Source organism: Chroicocephalus ridibundus, chromosome 12 (assembly GCF_963924245.1).
Source record: "Chroicocephalus ridibundus chromosome 12, bChrRid1.1, whole genome shotgun sequence".
NCBI classification, from domain to species: domain Eukaryota; kingdom Metazoa; phylum Chordata; class Aves; order Charadriiformes; family Laridae; genus Chroicocephalus; species Chroicocephalus ridibundus.
In genome coordinates, this window is record NC_086295.1 from 8,518,007 (window position 1) to 8,545,988 (window position 27,982).

General features: G+C 40.6%; 1 protein-coding gene across 1 annotated transcript in view; it reads left to right on the forward strand.

The window, feature by feature from the left end:
• The window catches only part of ATP9A (ATPase phospholipid transporting 9A (putative)), a 63,485-nt gene that overhangs the window by 8,370 nt on the left and 27,133 nt on the right, over positions 1-27,982 (forward strand). Inside the window, exons 2-14 of the mRNA XM_063349737.1 lie at positions 2,810-2,954; positions 3,283-3,396; positions 5,977-6,085; positions 12,862-12,920; positions 13,834-13,885; positions 14,450-14,544; positions 15,784-15,864; positions 17,227-17,302; positions 20,167-20,243; positions 20,837-20,997; positions 21,762-21,904; positions 22,682-22,794; positions 25,599-25,811. Coding sequence (XP_063205807.1) covers positions 2,810-2,954; positions 3,283-3,396; positions 5,977-6,085; positions 12,862-12,920; positions 13,834-13,885; positions 14,450-14,544; positions 15,784-15,864; positions 17,227-17,302; positions 20,167-20,243; positions 20,837-20,997; positions 21,762-21,904; positions 22,682-22,794; positions 25,599-25,811 — 1,438 coding nt within the window. The remainder of the gene's footprint in view (positions 1-2,809; positions 2,955-3,282; positions 3,397-5,976; positions 6,086-12,861; positions 12,921-13,833; positions 13,886-14,449; positions 14,545-15,783; positions 15,865-17,226; positions 17,303-20,166; positions 20,244-20,836; positions 20,998-21,761; positions 21,905-22,681; positions 22,795-25,598; positions 25,812-27,982) is intronic.

A 27,982-nucleotide genomic window follows, 5' to 3' on the forward strand; every position in this document is an offset into this window, starting at 1 on the left:
AATCCTTTTGTCTAGTTTTAAAAGCTTGTGAGAAATTATCTTGCTAGTCAGCCTTGTGAAGCTAATGTCTATGGCTGCTCCTGGAGCAGTGAATCCCATGGTGACACCTTGTCTTTACTTCTAGAAAAAAAGTTGATTTGTATTCCTCTTATATACTGAAGGAGCTGACGCAACTGATAACACTTCTTTCTGTTTATTTGCATCCAGCAGGGCGTAAAACATGGTATCTTTGTGGAAAACACATGATGTTGTAAACTCTGTTCATCGTGCTGCATGCATCTTCAGGCAAGGCAGTGCCTTCAGAGGTCAAATGCTTTGAGTACTTCCTTAAATAGTTATTTATCTCTTTTTGATTAGGTGTGTATTTAACTAAACATTTGCAGCAGAATGCCATGATTCAAGAGCGATCTTAGCAGTGGTTTCTGGAAAGATGTTTGTAAGAGCTCTGAAGCATTTGGTAATCAGTGTGACTGATACTGGCTTTCCCAAATGTCAATAAAATTCAATAGGGCTGTTCTTAAAGGAAGAAGGGGGATTGAGAAGAGATTGGCTTTCAGTAAGAAGCAGCGACAACGGAAAAATGACCCTTTTAGGGTTTGGGAGGGTACAATGCTGCAATTTGGAACAGAGAGGCTTTTTCAAGGTACAAGAGGGATTGCTGATAAGTCCTTGCATCTCCCACGAAGTAACCGACGCTCTGTGTGAATCATTGCTGCAATTAAGGATTTGTAACATCGAGCAGTGCAAGGTTTTATTCACTGCAGCCCATTTGGACTGGCTGAGGTGAAGGTCCCATGAGGCGCCTCATGTTGATGGCGGCCGGCCTGGGGGCCACAGCGGGTGGGCTCTGGCCTGTGGAAAGCAAGTCACAGTTCTCTGCTGTTACCGTTGCTTAATGAATTACATGTTAATCCTCTGTGCTTTTCTAGAGAGTAAGTGTTCCCTGTCACCTCATCCTGGGGTCTTCTAGTTGAGAAAAGCGGCGTCTAGCCTGCAGTTTGTAGGCAACGCAGTGGTTTCCGAAAGAGGGAACATGGTTTTGTTATGTATGACACCCAGCTGTGTGCTGGAGGAGATTTTAACCTGGGTAATTCCAAATATAGGTACGACGTGCCATTGCTAGGATTTTTTTATTGACTCTGGTGAGGCCAGAGCTCCCTGACAGCAGCAGGGAGAGGTTGGGGCACAGGCCAGCCCATGGCTGCCGGGGGGACACTCGGCGAGGGGAGGTATGCTGGTGGTTCCATCTGGCTGAGCTCATGTCTCCTGCCCTGGACTTTAAATATCTCCCTGGAGAGAAGAGAGAATCCTTTAGGAACCTTATCAGTTTTGGGGAAGTTGATGTGGCTTTCCCGAATTCCCATATAACTTTTAGCAAAGGCCAGAAATAATGTTAAATAAATGGCTTGAATGTAAGCCTGAGTCGAAAAAGTAAAAAATCAGCATGCTGACGTGTTCATTTTTTATTTATTTCGAAGACTTTTTGGAAAACTGGCATTGCAAGATATAAAAAGTAATTGTAGTGCTGAATAATTGAAACGTGACAACATTTAATGTAACAAGAACAGACGCTGTTGACAAAGTAGACAAAAATGCTAGAAGACTCAGAGGTTATATTGGACTAATCTGATTGAAAATAGGGTTAACTTAAATCCCTGCAGCCGTTTCTCTGGCAGCTTGGGTCTGGTGCTGGGTCCAGGCATTGGTCTGGGCTGCCCAAACTCACAGCCTCCACAGTGGTGCCGAAGAGCTGAAAATACGGATTACTACAGCTAAAGGAACAAACTGAGAGTGTGTAGCTGGATCTACAGTGCATGTTCTCAGTTGATGAGAATGTGTAGTATTCATTAGTAGTTAACATACAATTTTCCATTAACATAAGCAGAGCTAATGACTGTAATAGTGTGTAAAAATAAAATAATTTAGTATCTATTTTCAGATTCCTCTTAAGGTTTCATTCTTAGAGGATTATAGATTATTGTTCCTTGGCAAGACTGTTTTAAAGGGCAAAAATTCAAATGTGCAAATATTAAACCTTTCTGTCAAAAAGGTGTAAATTTCTGTGAAGTAGGGGTTGCAGGGAAGGAGGACAATCTCTGTCCATCTCCATCTCTTCTTTTCTTAAGGACACATGAGATTACTTTAGTACATGCATTCATGTTTAAGTTCGGTTAAGGGAAAGCCCCCTTTTGAGGGAGTTTCCATACACCAACAAGGACACAGAGGAAATAATAGAAAGCACCTGTTAATATTTTTTTTTCACGTGAGCTTTCTGTCATAAAACCTGCAATGCAGGATCAGTGCGACAGCACCTTTCTGCCTGTACCCCACACCTCCTTGCTTCCTGAAGCTCTCCCGGCAGCCGGCGCTGACTCAGTGTAGTGATGAGCTTGGTCCATGCTTCTCCGTGCATTGTTTTCCTGACAGCAAAGCGAGGAGCCTCCCCAGCCCTCTTTGCTGCAGGCACATTTCTAGCTCTGCCACAGGCCTGCCCAGCTTTGAACATGTGGTTGCGTGATGTTTGAATTACAGCTCCAATGCCATATGAGATGTTTGCTCAGTGGACTGCAAGGCAGGTCTGCAGTGGCTGTAGCAGGTGGAATGTCTGTATTTGGAAGAAAGTCAAGCCCTGGGTTTTAAGATGCTTGTAATACGGTGGATAATTGACAGATGGGAGGTGGGGAGTGACAGATGAAAAAGTCATGCTCAGTTGTTCTGTCTGGCCGGTGGAGAGGGTCTGGGGTGCGTGTGTGAGTCATAGAAACATGTTAAAAATTAACTCATTTATTAATTAATGTTCCTTCTATAGGTGTTGTGAGTGCTTAAGATGCTGTGGGAGGAGAGACCCAAGGCCTCGTACTGTTTGGCTTGGCCATCCAGAGAAGAGAGAGCAGAGATACCCTCGCAATGTGATCAACAATCAGAAATACAACTTTTTTACGTTTCTCCCTGGGGTAAGTGTGAAGAAAGTTGCTTTTCATCATCCCGCCCCAATGCTTTCCCCAGTTTCAGTGGTTTTACGGTAGACAGGTGCAGAACCTGGAGCTGGAGGAAATAATTAATGTTTGGGTTGTGTTTGGTGGGCCTCCTGCAAAGGCTGCCTTAGGGCAGCAGCAAACCAGGCACGGATCTGTCCTGAGTGTCCAGGAGTACTTTAAGACTGCCCTAAGTTAGCATTTAGACACTAGAGGAGCATGCAAAAATGTTTCTGGTGGTTAGTTCAATATGCATAACTTCTGAACTCCATTGATCTCCTCCCTCCTCTTTTTTTCTTTTTTTTAGGTGTTGTTCAACCAGTTCAAATATTTCTTCAACCTTTATTTCTTGCTTTTGGCCTGCTCTCAATTTGTTGTTGAAATGAGGCTTGGTGCACTTTACACATACTGGGTTCCTCTGGTAGGTAATTTAAGATTTATTTATTCAAGAAAGTTTAATTTTGATGAAATTTCTTTTGCTGCCTTTTCTCTAGGGCATAAGTTTGCACCTTAAATTATTTTGTTAGCTTACGTCTTCAGGCCAGCTCCATACACGTCGTAGCATAGATGCCTCTTCTGGCCTTAAGCTTTATTTTGTAGAGGTTTGACAAGGATGTGAGAGGATTCTGCCGCCAACTTGTTCATCTGTGGGCTGTTAACATGCACAGAGCTCTTGCCACTGGTCGCGATGGCTGCAAGGGCAGCAGGGCTTCGTGATTAACAGGGGAAAATTAATGGAGACTGGAGCAATGTGTGTGTTGTTCACAGCTGCATCTGAACAGAGGGTGTGTGGGGGGTGATCACACAAGGGCCAGTGCTTGTGGGAGCCCAGACCAGCCTGGCAACTGCAGTGAAGGACCGAAGGGCACCTTTCAAAAGTGACCTTAATGAGTAGCCATATGCGCAATGATGGCAAATTATGCTCCCCTGCCAAACAATTTGACCTGTGGCCTTGGGATAGGTCAACAGGCTGCTTCATAGTTTAACCGCATTGTAAAAAACAAATGAAAAAACTGAGAAGCACCCCTTCACAAACATCCCACTTACAAAAATCCATATAGAGAGGCATATTCACACTCACTCAAGGTGCAGATACTCTTTCCTTCCTGTAAATTATTTGCCCTTTTGTTTTGATAGCCGTGTGTTTCACCTGCCATCAAAGGAAATCGATAATAATCAGTTTTGAAACAGTGCTGTCAAAGGACAGAAAAAGGAACAGTTGCATAGAGTGGGCTTTTTAAATCTCTAAAATGCACTGCATGAGCCAGTTAAAACTGCTTAAATGCTTAAATATAGGTACCTATATATTTCTTTTGTTTATCCCAGTAAAACTATTATTTCTCTTTCTACGTGACTAACTTCTCTGCTACATTTCAGCTCATAGTATTGTAGATCAGAAGGACATCTGGTCCAAAGCAGGGCTTTCTTTAAACTTAAGTTGGTTTAATTCATCTACCTGAGTTTTGAAAATGTCCAAGGACAGACATAATTTTGGTTAAAGAAATGACACAAAACTAACTGAAAATTGATTTAAAAAGCATGGGGACCTTTCTAAGTGCTTGTACACTAATTTGAGAAATGGTGGTGGTAAAAATTCATGGCTCTATTGAGGGAGCTGAGGAGGGGCAAAGGAAATTTTTCCTGCCTTTTAGACTTTCAGTACAGTGAGATCCCTAGTAAAAGCCAGAAAGAAGTGAAGGGGGCAGCTTTGGGACATTGCTGCTAAAATTATGTTTGTATTGAAGCCTGGATCTCACCGAATTCTCTCTCGAGTGTGTGCTGTATTGCATTTGCCGTATGAATCTAATGCTAGTTTCATAAGATCCTGTCCTATAAATAAAGTATACATGCACCCAGAGGATCTCTCTTTCTGGGTTTTGTATAGGCGGTTGTGACTTGTCTGTGCCAGGTGAGCAATTAGAATTTGGCGTATGAGTTGCCAGAAAGCAGGATAAGAAAGGTCTTTGTTCATTACTGGCTGCTAAGATGAGTGTTGGGGATGGAATGACATATGAGATGACACAGTGAGCTGGCACATGTGGGAATATTTTGGGGTGATTATTTGAAGACTCATTCAAACAGCTGAAAATTTGAACAGTCAAAAATAACTGATGCTTTTTTATTTTACTTTGGAAAGCAGATAGGAATTTCTAGCTAAATTCACAAATGCCACTTGTAAATAGAAGAGAAATGTTCATTCTTTTCTTGATTTGTTGGTTATGGGAAAGAGATCTTCCATGGTTGTGGTCTTGAACGCTGAGGGGTGAAATGCTTCTCTGAAAATACTATATTAATGGCTTCTTACTTTCAGTGTTTGTAAATACAGGATTGAATACAGGCATTTTTAAAAAAAGTAATTGGCCATCCTTGGGTCTCTTCATGTGTCTGCATTTTTAAATACTGCAGAAATGTACTGCATTGCATTTTGACAGATATCAATGAATTTAGATCATGCATTTAGATGCATATGTATATACTAGAAATAGGGACTATTTAGTTTTGTTATAGCATTGTGAGGGCTGGTGAAGTGTACCTCAGTATTTTAATAATTAAATAAACTTCCCTCCTTCAGTCTTAGTTGTTCTTAGGTCATTCTTCATCATTTTTTTTTGTTTAAAAGAAAGGTGAGAATTTAAATTTTTAGTGTGTTTGGTAGTGTTAGCAATGTTTCACAGCAAGACTTTCCCAAGGTGGCTGAAATATGTTTACACTCTTCAGATAAACTTTACAAAGATTTGCTTGGGGAGGTACTGGCGGAGGATGGCGTAAAGCTGAGAAACAACCATATTTTTTTAAGCGACAAGTCTGTTGTCAGTTTGCTACTGGGAGTTCTGCACAGCAGCGCATAATATCACTATAATGATTTAGTGAGAGAAGATAGAATAAGGAAATGCAGATTGTTGGCATTGGTACTGCTAAATATTGCTCTTATTAGAGGCAGATGTGGTTTTTCCTGACCTTTTCATCCATTCTGTTTTGCCCCTCTCCATGCTCCTTTTAGGGATTTGTGCTTGCTGTTACCGTCATCCGAGAAGCCGCGGAGGAGATCAGATGTTACATGCGCGACAAGGAAGTGAACTCGCAGATCTACAGCAAGCTCACAGCGAGAGGTCGGCTCGGCGGCTCCAGCGCGCCCGCTGCATCCTGGCACGGCCGCCGCAGCGCCGGGGGTTGCAACTCAATCAAACGCTGCTGACAGTCAGAGAAGCAGAGTTCAAGGAATGGGGAGGGGGTTATGGGCTCGCAGGCACGTGGCTTCGTGGCCACACTGCTGCTCCTGCTGCTGCAGAGGCCTCAGGGGGCCGGGTGGCTTCTCAGGGATGGCTCCTTGCCAGGCTGCAGTGGATGCTGGGCTTTGCTAAGGGTTTCCCAGGGAGATGCACAGCTAATGCGGGGATTCGGGGGAGGTTAATTGCCTCAGATAACTTCAGAGCATCATCTCAGTGACCCGAGGTGTGGGGAGCGGGCAGTCAGTGCACTTTCATGTGCAGGAGCCTGTGTGGTGGGCTGGGAGCCAGCATGAGGCAGGGGTGAACTTCCAAGCAACTGATGGGATATTTTTAAACCCTGCTTGTTCCTAAGTCCAGTGTAGGGCAAAACTTCTTCCCCAAAGAAGTCACCAAAGAAAATGAAACTGGACCTGAATTGCTCTAGGTTGTGGAGGTGGACATTTCTGAAAGGGAAATGTCTTTTCCTTCCTGCAAAGCTGTGACGTGAGAGTTCTCCGTAATGTTGCATGGATAAAGGAAGGGAGAGGCAAATACAGCAAACAGCATAGTAGGAAGAAAACAAGAATGGAGCTATAGTAGATGTGATATGTTTTTTGGTGATTTGTTTGGTTTTCTTCCACTTTTGGTAATGGTGCATTTGTCCTCCCCCTGCGTGTGTTTTTTGCTGGTTCACCCTGTTGGTAAGAGACAGACGTAAGAAGGATTCGTATAAGCTACCAATTCAGATTCTTTAATGGAAACAACAAATGTGTGTTTAAAAAAGGGAGGCGGATCCACATTGTCAGATAATTTGCAGAAGCACTTTAGTAGAAAAATTAAACCTGTGAAAATGTCAAAAGATGGTTATGCAGAGGTAGACTCGAATAATGAGGGTGGAGGTAGGCTGTGTTCTGGTGTCTAGGACTGGGGACCCGCAAATCATACTTAAGTACAAGTACTCTGTACTGAAGGAGCTTGTGAGTGCATATATTAAATTTAAGGTGTTTGCTTGACATACTGACATTTTCCATCACTTATTGAACATTCAATACCAATCTAGTTTCATATTTTTTTTTTTTGGAGTTCTACCAGACAGGGACTTACATCATGCAAGTCCTTTGCTAAAAGAGACTGTGGGATTGTTAACCCATCTTTTGTGTTTTTCTGTTAGCAGCTGATGTAGTTCCTCAATATTGGCAATATCTTCTCTTGTATTTTTTTTTGTGTACGTCATCTTTAGTCCCTTTCTCCAACTGTTGAGGAGTTGGGAGACCTCGTTTGTAAGTGAGCCCAGGCTGCAGCTCAGCTGTGTCTGATCCCTGGCTCTGGCCATTGTTTACAGCTGTGCCATACCTAACAAAGACATTTAAATTCTCATTTGAAAACTAGAATGCTGCCTCACTATGGAGTTACTCCTAATTCCATGACAATGATGGTGAGGCCAGGGTTTTGTTTTTAAAAAAGGAATGAACTGAATTTAAGCAACTTCTTTTTTTCATATCCAATTTTCTTTGTTATAAAAGGTTATACCCCTGAATTATGATGCAGTGAACTAGGTGTAGTAAAAATATGTTGCTTTCAACACTTGCACTTTTAAGAACAAGGCTGCTTTTTAAACGTAATAGCTTAAAGCTGTATATATTTTACATGACGGGAATTATGAGGCAACCCCAAACTAGGGAGTTTGAGTTTCTGAATATTAAATCCCCTTTTAATAACGTGTTCTTACTACAACACTTAAAATGCTTGGCAACCAACAAAAGCCTCATCCAAGAGGGGTGTACTACATCTATTTAAAGATATAAAAGAGTTGCCTTCTGGATTCTATTCAATGATCTATAAGGGGCCTGACCTCTGCTTTAGTTCTTTTCATATTGCTATTACGTTTCCCATGAATGATTTCCCTCCCCCCAGTCCTTTAACTTTTCTAATTTTGTGAAAGAAACCAAGGAGGATTGGCAGCTGGGCACTAGCTGAAAATCTTGAGCCACTTTTTTTAACATGAATTTGGTGCGGAAACAGGAGAGAGACTCTCTAGCAGTATGCTAGAGTAGGAAAAACACAGGAAAATTACATATGATTTGACTTGTGGTTTGGGGAGAAAAGTCATTTTCAGTCTCTCACTGAATCTGGTGTCTCTCAGTAGTTGAGCTTTTCAGGGCACCTGAACATCCACTTTTTCACTGATTAAAACCTTAGCACCCCTGAGAATCACCTAGGAGCAGGGAAGTCCCTTGTGAGGCCACCATGACTGTGGGATGGAAGAGTGTTGGGTTTGTTTTATTATATCTATTGGTACAGCTAGAAAAAGTAGGCAAGCTTTCAAGGAAGCCCGTCATAAGTAGAAGCAGCAAATATCAAAATAAGCTGAGAACAGCTGATCTTAACTGTTAATTTTTAGTGTAGCTGACAACACTCCAGGTAGAACTTGCCTTGGACAAACAGTCCTGTTTCTTTTTTTTTCCTTGTGTTCAGTAGCAAGGTTCATGCTTCAGGATATCGGCACAGCCCTGCACTGTAAAGGGGCAGTGCAGAAGGGTACTGATGCACAAAAGCCCTCTGAGATGTTGCTATATAATTTTTTTAAACGTCACAATAGTTTCACCTCTATAGCCAGTGGTTTGGGGGGGGCGGTTAGGTGAAGCTCGACACTGAGCACTGCTGTTCTTGAACATTGGCTATAATGGATCAAATGGAGCACTTTCTCCAAGCTATTTTTATTTCCCCTGAGTATTTAAAGCACTAAGCTGCTGTTAAGGTGGCTGGAGAATAGTTTTTCCTGTCTCCAACCTTGGCCTCCCCACCACAACCGCACGGATGCAAATACATTCTCAGGTCTGAATGAAGTCAGGGAGCCTTAAGCATATGCAGTTCTGAACAGGGACGGGAGTAAGTGCAGATTTCGGTGCTTTCCTGAGTCGGGATCCTCATGTCGTCTTCGTGTGCGGTTCCTCGCGCCCTGTGCAGAGCCATCAGGCACAGCTCCTGCCACCAGCCAGAGCTCTGCAGCTCCAGCACACCCGCCAGCCTGGTCCCCTACCCCTGGGGGGAAATCTGGGATTTGCAGCTTTGCTCCTGTACCTGAAACTTTTTTTCATGCACTCGTCTTGTTAAGCTTTTTAAGATTCATCAAGCTGCTTGCATTGTAGAGAAAAAAGGAGAATCCTCTTTGGATCACATTTTATTTTGAATATGGTTGCTCAATTCCAGGGACTAATCTTTTTGGAGGGCAGTGTGAGGGAGAGTAGAAAGTAGTGTATTTCTGTCTTCCTTTATTTTATATAACATCAAAAAAACCTCTTCTTTTCTCTTTCTACCGATGTGATCCGTTTATGTTCCAAAATGGTGAAACCAGCAGACTTCTGGAAAGCATTTTTTTTCTTAATAGAAAGCGCTCCATTTAAAGGACAGTTGTTTGGATTGTAATAAAAAATAATCAAATTTCAATCCCCTATTCATAAACCTACAAGCTGCCTTGTGTTCAGAAGTCTGTGTGCTGACTTTCTGCGTGATAGAAAGCTAGAACTGTGCTTGCAAATTCTTGGTTTGTTTTTCTTCTCTCACAGCCCCCCTCCCTGGGTAACGCTGCATAATAGAGAGAAACTCCGCAGAAAGAAATGGGAAGAGACCTCCTACTGTGGGGTGCTACTTAAGATACAGATCATTGGCATTTACCAGCCATATAAAAACAATATTTTCCCAAACCCTCTGAGTCCTGCTCCACAGTTTGTACAGCATAAAGCTGCAAAAGCCAAAAGTTTGGTGCAGCACATCCAAACAAGCCTTTTTTTTCAGATGCGTTTGGTTGTTTTAACAAACCTCCGGCTTCATCTTTAATGCCAAATTAAGTGTTTTGATCTGTACCTTAGTGAAGCTCTGCAGATAGATTGTTGTGAAAGCTTGACTTAAGTGCTCACATGGTAGAAAAAGGCATCTCTTCTCGCTAATACGTTTAATACTTTAAATTATCTGCTTTATGGTATATCCATCACGGTACAGGTTTGGTGATAATTCTGAAGGTCGTAGCTGAAGTTGGAAAAAACTGTTTGCATTTTATTGTGTTCAGGTTTTTGTCTTTAAAAAAACCATATAAATCAGGATACAGAAAAGAATGAAACAAATATCAATCAAATACTAAGAATTGATTATTTTCTAAAAAAATAAGAGATCAAGACTAGTTGCTTTTTAAAATTGTGCTAATCACTGATTTGTATTCTGATTAACTTTTGCAAATATAAACTGGAAGCATTGTAAATGCTAAATAAAGCTATGTGTACATAGAGGAAGCACTTCTAGATGCATTTATAAAAGCAGTAATTTATTATTACAAAAATACTTTAATAGCAGAGCAATATTAGGAAATGAAGCAGTTGTGTTATTAGCTAGTTTCTTAAATGTGTGTGAGAAAACATCTAATGTTTAGGAGGTCGTTTCCCCACAGAAAGAAAAAGGAATTACAGAATTCCCAAGATCAAAATAAAACTAATTCAAGTAAGTTGCTTTATGGGAGTCCTGAGTCAAAGGAAACATCTGGTCCTGTGCCTTCTTAGCAGGACATATGGTACATACTGCAGAGATGTCATCCGTGAGAGGCCAGGAGTGTGGCTGCAAAAGCAGAATTAGCTTTGCTACGTAAAAAGGGCATCTCATTTATACAGAAGTTATAAAAATGTGTATTGGTTAGGAAGGTCCTCTCTTTTACCTTAAAACAGCTGAGGTTGGGAGGGTTATTGAACAAGACAAATCTGCTCCAGCTGCTTTGATTTTTCTTGCATTGGAAAAACTTTAAAGCAGATGATACTGTTTTCAGAATAATGATCTAAAATGCCTTTTATGTGCGTACTGGTGGGAAATCCTCACATTGTAGCTTTGTCCAGGTGTTAATTTTTCTTTTCCCGTGTGAATTTGCATCATTAAGGAAAGCACTACAAAATTAAGTTTCCATTCTTGAATCCTGCAGGTAGTGTTTCCTATACTAATAGTCACCAAATAAATCCTTGGGATCTTTAAGAGAAACACATAAAATATGGTTAAACAAATCCAGCTCTCCTTCCAAGAGATTTTTTTGCACAGTGGTTTAGGAATTGCTATGCCTATGTGGGGAGAACACACAGGGTTTTTTTTTTTTTCCCTCCTTTGCACAGGAGAATATTCAAAAGCACTTTTTGTTGTTTTGTGAATAACCGTATTAAAAGGGGAGGAAGAGATGTTATCTGTCAGACCCTTTTAGTGTCATAGTACCTAACTTTGTATAGCCCATACAGAAGACTGCCAGGGATGCTTTTTTGGATCCTCTTGGAGTGCGGCTTTTCTTTTCAAGCCTCTGCGTAATGGACTCTTAATCCCCGGTATGCTTCCTGCCCTGGCGAGATGTCTTTAGCCCAGCATTCATTTTGTTTACCCCTTTTTTTTTTTTTTTTTTTTTTTTTTTTAAAACTAAATTCTCGCAAGGCAAAACCCAGAATCTGTGAAAGACCTATGAGATATTTGTGAAATGGGCCAGGACTGCTTATAATTTGTAGGCATAATTACAGCATGTAAGGAAGTCTGCATTTATTAGCAGCGGTGATGAAGCATGTTGTTAAGCACACAGTGTGTCACCAAAGCAGCAGGCTGCCGGGAGCCCAGAATGGCTTTCATTGTTAATTTGGAGCAGAAACACTGAAGCATATCCTGAGAAGGATGCTAATGAAGGGACTGCCAGTAGTAAAATCCTGGTGACCTTTGTGCTTTGTGCTAATTTCTATTCCTCCTCCCTTCCCCCTTCTCCTTTCCCCCTGAGCTGCTATCTGGCCAGTTAGCCCATGAATTTCGAGGTACAGTAGGAGTGTTGTCCGTGCCGGGGTGAGCTCCACGTGCCTCCCCCACTTCCACTCAAATCACAGCAGATTAAAGAGGCTTTTGTTGAAATATAACAGACAGACACATAGAGGCAGGGTTCAAATTAACTGATTATAAATCACTACTTAGTCTGAGAAGCCAAATCTAGAGCTGGCTAATGATTTGAAATTACTAGCCAATTGTTAAATTAATCCCGTGTTTTAAAGCAACTGGGAAATGTTTGACAGCTGCAAAGAAATAAATATTTACGCGTTTTCTGTAGGACTTGTACTCTGCAGGGCTTGTTCAGGCTGAGGCAAAGGAGAGGTGGTAGAGCTGAGCCAGATACAAGAGCTGCAGCGTGGAAGGAAATGAGCCTGGTTTTTAAGATGGGCCCATTGTACTTATGGTTTCCAGCTCTTGGACTGGGAGCTGAGCTTTAAATTTTCAACGACCTAAGGAAAAGGAGTTGGGAGTTGATGGTTCCCTGTTGTAATTTTCCTATTCTTGCTCTGTTGTCTGCCTGACGCTGGGTTAAGCAGTACAAAAATAAAGTTTAAGGGCTTGTTTCAGAGTTGTCACTAGAGAGTGACCAGGGGTTTCTGTGTGCAGGACTGGAGCTGTTAGACGAGAGGTGTTCAGCCCTTTCCGCAGATTGAGACCCACTGCCTTATGCAGTGGGACCAGTGGGCTCAGCAAGTCTTTACAGGGCAGTGTTCCCTAATTCTTGTGATAGAAACGTTACCCGTTTTCTCCTGAATAGTGAGAAAGGAAGGAAGGGAGGTAAGGAACATCACACAGCACCCGCAAACCGTGTCCTGATGCTGCTCTAAGGCACTGATATCTTTCCTTTGCAGGGACTGTGAAGGTGAAGAGCTCTAATATACAAGTAGGCGACCTCATCATTGTTGAAAAGGTTAGCCTTTATGTGTATCTTTTCTGTGTAAAGTACTTCTTTTTTTTTTTTTTTTTTTTTTTTTTTTTGCAAGACCATAGAAAATTAGGTATTTTGAAGTCATATTTGTTTTAGAATAGGCTTAGAATGTCAAGTGTTGAACACTAGTTACAATATTTAATAACTTTTCAGGGTTTCCCCTCCATCGCCCCACCAAAATAGCATCATCATCTTTACAAATGAGATGAAATCTGTAGATATGTGCCTCTAACTAATTTTTTCACTTATACTATAACAAGATAAAAAGCCTCCCTTGTCCTGTCTCTGGCTGTTGGACACAGGTTAAATGCCTGGTACAAATGCAACATCCAGTTGTTGCTTTGGGTGTAAATAACACGAATATCGGGAGACATAGTGATCCATTTGTAGGGACTGGAATGTATAGGTGTATTTCCCCCTTTATACAAGTTTGTGTGTGCTTTTTTTTAATCCACTAATTTATTTTTTTTACACACGCTGTGCAAGCAGCTATGACCTCTAAAACCATTAGTATGAAAATATTCAGTACAAAAAAGAGAAAAATGGCAGCTGTAGATTCCAGATACAGGCTTTCTTCTAGCATGGGACTTCTTGAAAGGAAACCAGCAGTAGTTTAAAATTTCTTCATACTTCTAGAATTACTCATTGGCCCTTCTGTAAACCTAGCTGGTGGGTCTGATCAGTGGGGGCTGGCACCAGTTATTATTCTGCACTTGGAATTCTGCAGGGAAGTAAGTTCAGGATTCAAAGCAAAATGAATATCAAGCTTCAGTTTGACAAAGAAATCCTCTTTCTACCCCCATATCCCCTTTGCTTGTCATGGTGGGGCTGTGGAAGGCGGCTGCACACGCGTGCAGGGGTGTATGCACAATAATGGCCTTTCTTCTCCTAACAGAACCAGCGGGTCCCTGCTGACATGATCTTCCTGAGGACGTCGGAGAAGAATGGTAAACATCTGGAACCAATTGTCAAAATAGCCATTAACCTTTCACTGGTTGTTTAGAGAAAATTATCTTTTGGAAATGTGAAAGAAATAGATAATAGTAAAATTTTAGAGACAGAGAATTCAAATGCTTTTATGGACCGCCACTTCTCAGGATGTTATACTTGGTTTTTGTTTGCCAATCCAAGAACGTACATGGTTGAATCCAGGGTAAATGAATCTGGTTGCATAAGAGTTTGTGGTTTAGATGTAAATCATTTTACTTGCTGTTCAGGTTTGTTTTGTTAAACGTGGGATAAGGAAATGTTTGATCAGAAGGATTAGAATGTCCTGAATGAGAATATTTCAAATGTCTCAATGTGCAGGGTCTCGCTGTGTTCGGGACTGGTGGAAGGAAATGAAAGTGTGATGCAAGAATATCATTCTTAAGTTATTAACAAATGTTACTTGAAACTAGATACTGTTTTTAAAGAAAGAAGGGTATCCTAGATAAGAAGCCGCTTCATGAGTTATAGATGTACCTAAGACAGATCTGCAAAGAGCACTGACTAGTGTTGAAAATCCACAGGGTCTTGCTTCCTTCGCACTGACCAGCTGGATGGTGAGACAGACTGGAAACTGCGGCTGCCTGTTACCTGTACTCAGAGGCTGCCAACTGCTTCTGTAAGCTGTCTTCGTACAAAATACTGTACTTGGTAAACTCGCATATCTGTCTTACCTGAAAAATGTTCAGGTCCTTCAGCTGATGGGCTCTTTTGAGAAACAGGTTAATGCAGCATTGTTCTGCCCAGGTCTCAGTGCATGCTACAGTTTAGCTTTGGCAACAAAGAATATATCGCTAAACCAGCTCTTCTGAGCTCCAGGCAAGATTTCAGGGAAGGTGAAGCTAGGTGCTATGTGCTGCATGGCTGTCACCACAAAGCTGTGCAGATAGGCGCTGGGGTTGGCAGCTAGAGAATGGCACTGGGGTTGGCAGCTAGAGAATGACCTTGCAAGTAAGAGGTGGCTAATGGTAGGCTGCTCCTATTTTATTTTTCCATTTATTTTTCCAGAGACCAGTGCAGTAACTTACTGCAGGATAGGTCTTGTTGCAGGATAGGTACACTTGGTGGTGGTACTTCTCAAATGCTCCCTCTCATTCCTTGCACTGCAGTACGTTAGGAGGCACAATTCATTCATTTTCATGAAATGGTTTCAGAGGCTGTTACGTTTTCATTGCTCGCCTTCATGAAAGGAGGAGCGTCACCGTGGAAGCTCTACTGAAATAAGCATATAATCTCCATCAAACATGCTGTTTCCCAAAACCCCTAGCTAAAGTAGTTTGTGTATTGTTTTGGTTTTCTTGTTTTTTTTTTTTTTTTTTTTTAAAAAAGAAAACAAGAAAAAGAAGGGGGGGGTAAGAGTACCTGCTTTATTGATGTTCTATCTGTAAAAAGTGCAAGAAGCTTATTTTATACAAAGGCTTTGAACTAAAGCATTCTCTCCATGGAGTGACTAGTGTAGGAGTCAGCAGTGAAGACACTGTGCAGAACTGGCATACCTTCTTGTCACCACAGAACTCTTCCTAGTTCCTTGGTTGCCTTGGAAGACTAGTCCAGACCTTCTTTGCTACCAAGTAATAAGTGTCTTAGGCTTTCTTGATTATTCAGGCTGAAATTTCTTTTATGGGGCACCAACATTTAAGTAATTCCTAGGAGACTCTCGGGTATCAGTTCAAGAAATACTCTTCAGTGAAGCTGGTACACCAATTGTATTTTCTCTTAGACAGTTGGTCTCCAGTAAGTAACACAATTTAGTCATTATCTTAACTTGATAAGTAACTCAAAGTATTTTGGTAGAAACATTTGTACATTATTAAAATCAGGTTGTCTAACTGTCTGCCAAAACATGTCTGTTTTATAGGACCTACTGCAAATCCGATCCTATGTATATGCAGAAGAACCCAATATTGATATACATAACTTCGTGGGGACCTTCACAAGGGTGAGCCTTGCTGACATATGCTTGAAGTCATATATGTAGTCTTTGCTATGCAAGCCTGCTGAATGCTACCACGATGCCAGAGTTTTTCAGGAGAAATAGTGAAGTCTGTCTTGCCATTCCTTGTCTCTTCCTTTTTTTTTTCTTTTTTTTTCCTTCACAAAATCCATGAAATAAATCTGAAACAAAAATATGGCTATTGAAGCTTTGACTTGAAGACAATGTCATAGGCTGTTGGGGGTTAAGGACCTAACTCTGAAGGTATTAGATCTGAAAGTTCAGACAGAGATTGGTAGTTACGTATTCATGGTGCCCGTTCAGAAGGAAATCTGAATCACCATGCATTCTGTAGGATTAAAATCCTTTAATTGTGAGGAAAACGGGTTCTTAGCTAGATCAGGCAATAATAGTCTTAATTCTGAGTCAGTTGGGTTTTTTGCCTTCAATTGCATGCAACCTATGTGAACTCAGTTATATCTGCCCCCTATTTCAAAGGGCAGCAGCTCAGAGCCACTGTGAAATATCACCATTAAATATATATATATATATATATCTTTTGACTTGTTGGGAAGGTGCATTGCCTACCTGGGGCAAAAGGTTGGTTTTTTTTAATCTCAGTGGGATTACAAAAATTTTGAGAGATTCATCTAATACCCCTGGTGAGCTTTCAGAGGACAAACGGTTTTGTAACAAATAGGAGACAGTTACAGGTTTTTAGAAGTTGTCTGCTGGTATTTTAGTTCAAAATTGTAGGGTTTGCCCTTTTTATCTTTGTGTCACGGTTTAATCTGTTTTAATAGCGTTGGAATGGAAGAGGAGTTTGAGTGGCTTGAGGAGGTAGTTCTGGTATAAAACCTGCACAGACATTAATTTACTTTCTCATGCAAAGGTACAGTTGTGTAGAATTAATCTTTTGGTGCCTAAGAGGAATCACGCTTTCTTGTAACTGTTCTCTGGTGCGTATCAGACAACTTTGCAGGCGTAACTGAGCAGTCCAAACAGGTTCTCAGTGAGATCTTACAGTAGCAGAAGAAATGCTATTAGTCTGCATGAGCCAAGTGGGGGAGCACTTTCCTGTAGTCCCTGGAGAGCTGCTGACAAATCCCTTTCTCATTTATGATTCCTGGGAGACTTCAGCAGGCAGAAGTATCTTAATAGAATTTTTTTTTCCAACCTTTCTGCTCCAGTGGAACAAAGTGCTTGTGTTTTTAACTCAACCGGAGATTCACCTGGCTTTATGAAAATCCTCCATCTTATCAAGAAACCCTCTGCCAACACTCCCGGCATGCCTCTCCCAACACCTCGATGTAACTCTGGCATCCTTTTACGCTACTGACAAGTTTGTTTGGTTTTATCCTGTTGTAGGAGGACAGTGACCCTCCGGTGAACGAAAGTTTAAGCATAGAAAACACTCTATGGGCCAGCACAGTGATTGCATCAGGTAAGATGGAGGCATGTGTAATTTTTTTTTTTTTTTTAAGGGAATATGTTAACAATTTTTAAAGGTCTTTTTGTAATGGAATAATAATCTCTGTCAGTTGGAGAAATTAGCAGTTGGAATGAGGTTTCCCACTTGTCCTAACACCTCTGGGGAGCTGAGCTGACATCTAATTGCCTCTTGGACATTCCTAGATGAGAAAGAATTGGAGTGGCCTTTGGGCACTTCTTTAGCATCTAGGACCAGAATAGCACTTAATTGCTCTCCACATTGACATCCTAATCTGTAACAGAAATGGTGTCAAATAGATTCTGGTAACAGAAGCTAAGATGAAAGATTTCCAGGTAAGTGCTTCCATTGAGTTTCTCTTCTATACTTTCAAAAAGGAAAAAAATAAATTCTTTGGCAGATTTTCGTTTATATATATGATAAGCTCCCAAGGCCTGAGATTAATCAATGCCCTCTTGTAGAGGCTTGTCAAAGTAAAAGCCTTGTTCCTGTCCTGTCCAGCATGCTTGCAAGGTTTGCAGGGCGGTAGCTGGAGGAGAGTGAAATTCTGTTCTGGAATTAAAGTTGTTGAATGGAGAGACTTCACAGTGCAGTACCTAGGTGTACGTGAAATTAATAATAATGGGAAGGAACATGAACTTCAAAAGTTTTTTTCTGAAGCACTGAAAAGATTTTTATTTGCTCTTTTAAAAGCAGAAAACAGTGAATAAATTTTATTCCTGTATGTTTCTAATCCTGCTCTGACTCTTCTTTGAAATGTATTACAGTGTTGTCACAGTGCTGTGACCAAGGGATCGTAAAAAAAAATAGTTGTCCAAATACAATTAAATCAAGTTAACTATGTTTATAGATTAGTAATTGCCATGCAGTAGGTAACCTACCTTCCTCCCCTCTGACTGTAGACACAGGTAGTCAGCCTGGCAGCTTCAAATACCCATCAGGCTGCTTAATGCATGAGTCTCTGCTCATTCTGCTTTCGAACAAAATAGATGGAGAAATGGAAATCCATTTTCCTTGTGATTCTGTCCTGTATGGCTCCTCTCTCCGCAGCATGCTCTCCCGGAGGGGCTTTCTTGCCTCTCGTATCAAAGCTATTTCAGTGCTGTTTAGAAGTCCCGGGTGGTCTTGGTTGCATCAAGGCACGCAATGACCTTCTCTCTGCCCAAATGAACTTAGTGTTTGAATCCAGCCCTCCTTTCTGAATATGAACAAAGTTATTTGTAGATAGACATCTTTGAGCTCAGTTAATAGGAATAACATTTGCAAACATTTTCATCATTTCAAATGGTTTATGCAGTTGAGTCTGTTTTGAATGGCCATAAAACAACTAGAAACACTTTTTATATGTACCAGTGTGCCTTCAGGCTGTTTTCTAGTCCTGGCAGGTTTTCCTCCTCTTTTTGACTGACTTGATCAGTATAGTACCCAGTTTTGTTTCTCCTATGGCCATAATAAATAGCATGTTGTAGGTTATTTCTGTTATGAAAAAAACAGGCATATTATTTTTCTTCTTCTGTAAGTGAAAGCTGTCAAGTTGTGGTGATGCCATCTCACTGGGGCAGCCTTTGCTTGTAAGATGAAGCAGAGCTATGTGGCTTTCTCCATCTGCTGTAGTAGGAATGGGTCTGACTCTGACTGTTTGCGGTTGATTTGGAGTAGCTGTGCCATCTGCTGATTTGAATTGTGATGATCTTACCACCACCTGCCATCTGGCTCCAGTGATTTGTTATTGTTATTGTTTTGGGTTTTGGTGTTTTTTTTTTTTTTTAAAGGAATGTTTCCCAGCATATTTTTAGAAACCACCTCTTTTGAATCACTCTTAAAAATAATTCACTTGCATTTTGTTAAAACTTTGATCATTAATGGGTGTAGGGGAATAGCAGAGTATAAAATAGCAATGTATTTGCAGTAGTGCTTTTTTTCAGCGTTGTTTTTCTCCGTTTTTACAGACTCCTAAAATTTTCTGGAAAAAAAATAATACTTTGACAATAGCAGCTTTTAAACTCTTGACGGTAGATAGCTTTTTGCAAAGTCTTTAAGGGAAATTTGTAGAAAACCAGTAATTTGTGGTGCTAAACTGTATTATGTTTCTGTGAGAAGAAAAGGGAGCACTTTGCTCTCAGCTCTTCAGCAGCTGTGGGACAGAGCATTAAAATACACTGATAGGCTCCCAGCAGCTCCATCTGTTACAGTAAGGTAGGAGTTGGTATGATTTGCATCTCGATGGGAACAGCAATTAGGCAAATACTCAAAGTAAATTGTAGATTTTAAAATAAGGTAATTCTGTCTTTGAAAGCTGTCGGAATTCATTGGTTTTACTCTGATTGTGGCATCCTTCACCAATAAAAAATTGTAGCCCAGAGCACTGATTTAATTTTGATGCACAACGAAGGACCGCGATCAAGTGTAAAGCGAACTTACCCACACCTAAGTGGGACTCAAGGTGGTGGGAGGAAAACCAAGAAATCTTCCATCCTTAGCAACTTTTATTTATAGTGGGGAGAGACAACTGACATCAAAAAGGAGGTCAGGGAACATTGAGAGAGCAAAGCAGATGACTTCTCTTTCCATGCACATCAGTTGATGCAGACTGTGGTGCTTCATCAGGTCCAACCGTATGGGCAGTGCCGTTGAAGACTTTCTGACCTGTTGTAGGATGTCTTCCGTTTGAAGTCTGTGTTTTCATAGGTTTTGTATTCCAGGAACCGGGTTTTTAATTTCTGGTTGGTATTGCTTCTGAAATTAACCTGCTAAAAATCCTTTCCAACTGTCAAGCCTTTGGATTTAACAAGTATTTTTATAGAGAAAACAAACGAAGGTTGTTTTACTTCAGCTGATGCATGCTCTGTTTTGTTTAGGTACCGTTGTGGGACTTGTCCTCTACACAGGGAGGGAACTGCGGAGTGTGATGAATACTTCAAACCCAAGAAGTAAGGTATGGTAAGGAAGCAGCCTTGTAATAAATAAAAAGGGTCAGAAATTTATTTTTCTTTAAAAAGAAAAACCTTCCAAATGCTATGCGTACATGCTATAGGGACAACCTCATAGGAATAATGATTAATATCTTCCAGCCTATGATTTCAGATAGCTACCATAGCAGAACCTATTTCTCCTTATTTTTTCGATCCTGTTGTACATGTCTTCTCACTTTATTAGGATTGGTAAAACTATTATTTTGTATGGCTATAATGAGATAGTCCCAGTTAGAACAGGAAAGTTTATTTTGCTGCATTCTTCTATGATAGCAAAGCTAAGAAAAGATGCAAGGGTGTTTGTACAATCTGCAGCTTTTGGCAGCATGAGTCCTCTCACACCTCTTCATGCATTGCTTAGCTTCCAAGGATGGAAGTCTTATTTAATAAGCTGGCAACAATATTGCTTGTAAACTTAAAGATCTTTTGTAGTGTTTCAAAAGAGAAGTTGACTAGTGGAGAATGGCTCTTTGCATGTGGCAGTTCATTCCCTTTGTGAATATTACATTGAGCTAACATCTTCTCTTGTGTGTTTGAAATGTCTTTATTTCTTTAGATCGGTCTCTTTGATTTGGAAGTGAACTGTCTTACCAAGATCCTGTTTGGGGCTCTTGTGGTGGTCTCGCTTGTCATGGTGGCCCTTCAGCACTTTGCTGGCCGTTGGTATCTTCAGATCATAAGATTTCTCCTTCTGTTCTCAAACATCATTCCCATTAGGTAAGGCAATTGCTAGTTCTTCCCAGCAAAATACTGTTTCCTTTTCATTCTCCTCCATGCTTCTAGTATGAACAAGCGCATAAACTCTTATCTGTTCCTCACTTGACAAGTAAGCAAATCTAGAAATAGAAATCAAATTGCTGTTCAAACATAAGAATTGCTTTGTTGTCTCTGCTGAATTTGTTTAGCATATTCACACGTTCACTGGCTCTAATGACTGTGGATTAGTCATTTAAGGCCCCTTCTCTCAGTGTTTGGGCTGCCTGGTTACTTTGAATAAAAGCAGAGCAAAAAAATGGAGAAGGAGAGATATTTGTACAGCGTGTAGTGTAATAGGACACAATTGCCTTTTAGAGGGGACTGAAACTTTAATATTTAATTGCACTATATGAATAAGTACGTTGTTACTTTTGGTGTAAATCTGGGATTCATTTCAGCTCCATTTTTAACCAGCTGTCCGTGTATCAGTCACGCTGTCCTTACTGGTCTGTGTCCATCTTCCCTTCAGATTATACCGGTTCTTCTCAACGTAATTTTATCATCTATCTTTGAATTACAGTACCACTGCAGCCATGCATGTTCTCCCTGTTTGCCACCTGAACACTGACTTTGAACGTACTTCTCCCAAAACACCCTTTTTGGCAGCTCAAGTTCAGGGTGGGAGACATGTCCTTTCATTGCATTGTGGTAGTTCACAATGATTTTTTTCCAAAGTTTAACTGAAGATACATTATTTTTTCTTTTTTCCCCTTCCTCCTGCATAGTTTACGTGTGAATCTGGACATGGGGAAAATTGTCTACAGCTGGGTGATCCGCAGAGATTCCAAAATCCCTGGGACTGTCGTTCGGTCCAGCACTATTCCTGAGCAGCTGGGGAGGATATCCTATTTGCTTACAGACAAAACAGGTATTTAGGTAGAAAATACAGTTTTGAGTCATGGTATGTTGTTGTTTGGATTTTGTTACATTTTTGGCCAACCAGAGAGTATAATGTACGATTTCTTTGGACTGGAAGAAATATGCATTTCCTGTCCCTTTGACAATATGATTTAATCAGTTTTTGAAAAACAAAAATTACGCTTTTTTTCTTTGGTTCTGAACACACTATAAGTAAGATGGAATAGGAATATTATGCTACTTCAAAGAAACACTTCAAGTGTGCTTTTAAACCAAAAGCTGAGGGTAAAAATAAAATTAAAAGCAACTTTTTCGAGTTAGTTTTCAAAGCCAGATGAAGATATAGGTACATGTAGGTAGAAATGTACCATCAGTCTGTCTGCTGCTGTTCTTACAATTTTGAAGTTGAGCTTGAATTCAGAAGACATAAGCTGCAATGAAAAGCTTGGTCTAACATCGAATCCTGGTCCCATTGAAGTTGTTTCCTAAAGTTGTCTTTGGTTCCAACAGGACCAGAATTATGCCTGCAGCTCTTGCTATCACTGGCTTTGGGGTGAATAATCTCATTCTTATTTACTGGCGTGGTAATGTGCACCACTGCTTCCTGGGAGAATCGGCCCTCAGGCTTGTTAATACTGTCTTTTTTGCTGGCCTGAGCCTGGTGCAGTGACTTATTCAGCTTGTGGCCTAGTTTCACTTGGATTTGGGATACAGCAAGGACAAGAACGTTTGTTGGGGAACAGATGTTTTGGTCCCCACTCCACGTCTGGTGCTGCTTCCGTTACAGGAACTCTTACGCAGAACGAGATGGTCTTCAAGCGACTTCACCTGGGAACGGTAGCTTACGGCCTGGACTCCATGGATGAAGTGCAGAGCCACATATTCAGTATATACACGCAGGTAGAATTAAATTGCATTACTTAACTTTTTGTTCACAAAACAGTTTTCTGGGTCACTAGGTGAATTAGTATGGCACGAATCTACCTATTAGCTTTTTGGAAAACTCTGAAGGTTGTTGGATGCTTAATACATAAATATTATCATGATCGCTTATTACATTTGTACATTGTTTCACATCCACCAATCTTTCAACTCTAACTGCCACAGCACATGCACGGATCTGTAAATTTAAGTGCGTATATGTGCCTGTGTCTTGCTGCTGAGGTCTGGCTGTAAAATAGCATACTTTTATTTAGATAGTCGCTGTTTGCAGCAACCACAGCATTTGCTTTGATGAAGAGTTGGCTCTGGGTAATATTTAATGGATTAAATTGCTGTTTGAAATGCTGTGTACTGGGGCAATAAAAAAGGAAGAGGTACCATTGGTACTCAGTAAGCAGTACCACTATTGCTGCTTTAGGCCTGATGGTTAAAAAAAAAAAAGAAAAAGAAAATGGTAAAAGTGGGATTCTTTCAGTAATGCACTGGGGATCTTAGATGGTGCATAACTGATGTCTGCATTGAGAACTATCTATACCTAAAGAAGGCAACAAAGTCAGTATATAAAGTATAGAACAGGAAAATCCTGTTTTGGGAAGCCTCTCCCTTGCATTCCTCTTTCAGTATCATGGGATGAGCCAGCATCTCAAAAGCCTTCTTCATCTCTGTTCTTAGACTTTTATTTCAGTTTGTATAATAACCAGGTAATGCCCTGTGACTCGTCTGGGTCAGCATACTGTATTCCTAAGCATCTTCTCCATTGTAACATGCTAATGAATTGAAATTTCATATAAATACATGCACTTCCTTTGTAAGGTAAAGGATGAGGTTTTACTTAAGAATATTACTACCTTTAAAAAAAAATAAGCAAGCTGTCAGTGGCTGATGTTCCAGCCACCTCTCTGAGTGGTACTTAGACAAGATTTAAGAATTGTCACCAATTATGTAATCATGAAAGCATTATTTCTCACTTTCTGTTAATAACCATTCTCTCAACTACAGCTAGAAATAACTACTTTGTGACTTAGTGACAATTAGATTTTTTTTTTCTTTTGCAAAATGTGATTCCACAGATGCAATCTGCAGATGATAGTGATGGGTTACTACTACTGCTGTGTCGTATGTCAAGTATTTTCATTTCTCGATAGTTGTGCAATTGCTTCAGTCCTACAGAAACTGCAGAAGTCGTTTTTTGAAGTGCCTGTGCCTTTCTTTGGGCATGCACACCCAATGCAGTGAACTGGGTTTGCTCATGTCACATTGGTTTTGCTTTGCTCGAGAGATTTTTAGACTGAAGTGCTCTTTCTGTACTCCCCACAAAGTGAAACATGAAGCCAGCATTCTTGTCTGGAAGAAGGCACTATGTACTGTAAATAGAATTTTTATTTTTGGATTTTGTTCATGGTGGCAAAGATGCACAGCAGGTTTCCTTGACCTCAGTGATCTGTTTGGTGGCATAGCTTTTCCCTGGGCAGACTACAATGTGTTTTTAACTAAGCATGAGATAGTTGGTAAATACCTGATATTTTGAGTCATTATCTTTTTCACTGGCATGTGTCTTAGGTGACTTGTAACTCCTCTAGCTATATCTCTCTTTCCCTCCTTGGCTTTCACAGCCTTCTTAGCCTCTGGTTCTTCTCTTGGTGTTCAGACCCTTAAATGACTGGACTGTACTTTTTAAAAAAAAAAAAAAAAAAAAAAAAAAAAAAGGCACAACCAAAACAAAAAACCCCATACTTCAGATCTATTTGCCCTCATTTCGTACTCAATCTCCAGAGAAAACTTGACTACTGGTTAATTATTTGCCAAAGTATTCAATATTTGTCAAGAACGTTTTGGTGACTGTGACTAGTCCAGTATGTGACTAGTGCTGTGTGTCAATCTAAATGCACTTCAGCTGGGGTTTGCTGGGGTTTGATTTGGTTAAAGTCTGTTGCGACAGTGCTGATGAGCCGCAATATTAAATTTGAAGATCTTATGTGTCCTAATCACTAGAGTGTGGAAAATAGCATGTGGAATTACACTGGTAAAGGATATGTCTCATAAAACATTTACCATTACCAAGTGAGATTCCTTATAATGAGAAGCATTTGCTGGCAATGATTCATTTTGAACTGTAGTTCTTATTCTTTGCTCTTATTTTTACCATGTTGTGGCCTTTGACCTGGAAGTGAAACTTTTGTCCTCTTGACACTAAAGGTTAACAGAGCAGGAAACTAGATCACTGTGTGTCCCTTCTTCAACCAGGATAATTTAGTAATTGTGCAATTATCTGAAGACTCCCATTCTGATACTAAAAATAGTATTAAAAATTAAATGAATGTAATTAAGATTTTCTAGGTCCATACGAGTCATCTGTTTTCTGTTTTCAGCAATTATATTCTTTTGCACGTGAAACCCAATTGACTCTCTATTTTCAAAGCCACTGGTCTTTTGTGGAGCAAAAAGTGGTTTCACCGAGTCGTCCGACTTTGATCTTTTACCAGTCGTTTGGTGGATCTGCAACAAAGGGTGTTTTTCTCAGTGTACGGTTGCAAAACTTTGGTAAATCTTTTGGGGCACTTTACTCCACCAGTAACAACGAGAAAGAAGTTGGTTATGCTGGAATATATTCCTAATGATGGTCTGAGTTAAGGTGTGTAAGAGTGCGTCTCGTTCCTGGGGACACAAGAGTCTGCACAGCTGCTACATTTTACTTCACTGAAGTAAAAACTTAATTTTTTTTTTCCTGCAAGAAGACTTTATTCTATTTCCTTTTTTATAAGCAATCTCAGGACCCTCCTGCTGTGAAGGGCCTTACCTTAGCCACCAAGGTGCGTAAAACCATGAGCAGCCGAGTGCACGAGGCGGTGAAGGCGATCGCGCTGTGCCACAATGTGACGCCGGTGTACGAGTCCAACGGGGTGACGGACCAGGCTGAAGCCGAGAGACACTACGAGGACTCCTGCAGGGTGTACCAGGCTTCCAGTCCTGATGAGGTCAGTATCCAGCTGGATGCATAAAAATATAAATATGATCTAGCTTGTTGCTGCAGAAAAAAATATTTGGTGAAAGTACTCCAGTCTAGTGAAGGGGATAATATTTTAATGCATTTATTGCACTGATAACCCATGAATAGACTATAAGTGCCCTCTTAGCTGATATACTCCAGGCAAATCTGTTTCTCTGCCTGAAGCTACAGAGCTGCACGTGACTGTTACATCAGCCTCTGTATCACAGAGTTTTGCTCATACTTATGCACCTTTGCAGTTCAATGCCATGAGTCCCTTTGACCACGCTTGGTAAATTATAGGCAATCTTGTCTTGTTTTGGAGGGGGACAACTTGTGGGAGGGGGTTAGAGCATTCCCACAAATCAGCTTGCCCCTGATCTGCAAGGTGTTGCAACTTCCAGACCAAGTGAAAAGTTGTAAATCACGCTGGGTAGCACTGCTAACACAGAACACACCCCGTCCCACGCAGACGGGACAGACCCACAGCCCCAGTTAATCCTGCAGCGTGAGTGAAGTGCACAAGAGTTTGTCCCGGAGCGAAGCTGTGCCCTGCCAGTTCTCTGCCCGCACCCAGTCCAGCCAGGGCGACGCAGGGTGCTTCAGTAGAGAGAAACTTTACAGCTCGCCAGAGACTCACTGGAGACTTGTACTGAACACTTGAGAGACCAGGTTCAATACAAGACTTAAGAATAAAGTGTTCTTTGCCACCCTCTGCAAAATTTGGAAAATTTTCCAAAATTGTTCGAAGTTCTTTCCTTCTGTGACAAAGACAGGAGGAATAAAATGTGGTTTCATGTATTGGTTATGCTTCTTGGGTACATCATCTTTAGTGCAACCAAGGTAAAACAATTTGTTTTCTATTAATTTGTACAATTACACATGCTCTATGCCATTGAAAGAGATTGAAGTCCAAAACTTTCCACAAGAATCCTACTGACAGTATGAGATCAGATCACTCATTTGACTATATTCAAAGCGTTATTCCATTTACCAAATAAAACAGATTTGCCTCTGATAATAACCTTTTCACCTTTGACATCAAAAGAGAAGCTGGCTTTCCTCATTGTTAGAAGTGAGAAATTGTTTTGCATAGAAATAAATTTATTCGTTAGCCTGGCTATGTGAGGATTTTGTAATTGTTGGATGTATTAATGAAAGACTGACACACGGAGTTTAGTTTCCACACTTCATGTACATTCAGAATATTCCCTCTAGTGTAGGTAATTCCCTCATTTCATATAATGTGTTCTTGTCTGTATTATACAAAAGCTTTTTTTTCCCCCCTCCTCTCTTGACGTGCCTACGGTGACAGCAAGCACTTCCTCCTCCCAGGCTGTGGAGCTGGAGAGCAGTGTGCTTGTGTGTCCTCTCCCACCACAGAATCTAGGTCAGTGTTTTGCTTACCTGCGTTTCTCCTCCAATGTGTTGCTCTCCCCTGTAAAGACAGCTTACAGAAATCAGCTGCCTTTTGGACTGAAACAAGTTCTGAATTATTTCCAGATGGGAATTTTTGTGATTTGCATTTAAGGGTTTTTTTCCCTAAAGCATTTACTGGCTATTTTTGCACAGATCCTCTGTTTATTTACATATATACTGTGATATATAGTGAAGTCGGTGATTTTTCTTTTCCTTTTTCGCTTTATACTGTTCTGTCTTTAAAATATTTATGCAGCAATTTGTCTCAAATACCCAAGGGATTATTATTTGTTTGTTTTACTATAGCATGATAACTAATCCTTCCAAGATTATTGTTTAAGTTCTTTTTTTCCTTTCTTGCGGCGTCTTAAGTAGAGAATTACAGTGGGTTCAGAAATCAGATATGCTTTGCTGCACTGAGGAAATCTTGTCTGTAGGTCTTAGATATACAAATATTGTTTAGACATGCTCGGTGTATGTCATACTAGATGGTACAAAACGCAGGATCAGCACAAGTCGAGTCCTTGAGAAAAGAGTGATGCTGTTAAATAACATTCCCTGTAGGGGAATGGCTTTGGCCTCCTGTTAAAGCCAGCCTTTGAAATCCTATATCAATAAAATATTGCCATGGCAGGGAAGGTCAGTTTATGAAATGAGTACAAAAACTTGTATTCTCTTTACTTTAACAGCAAGGGTAATTTCTACCAGTTGGCATAGGATTCATTTCCTGTAACAGAAAGC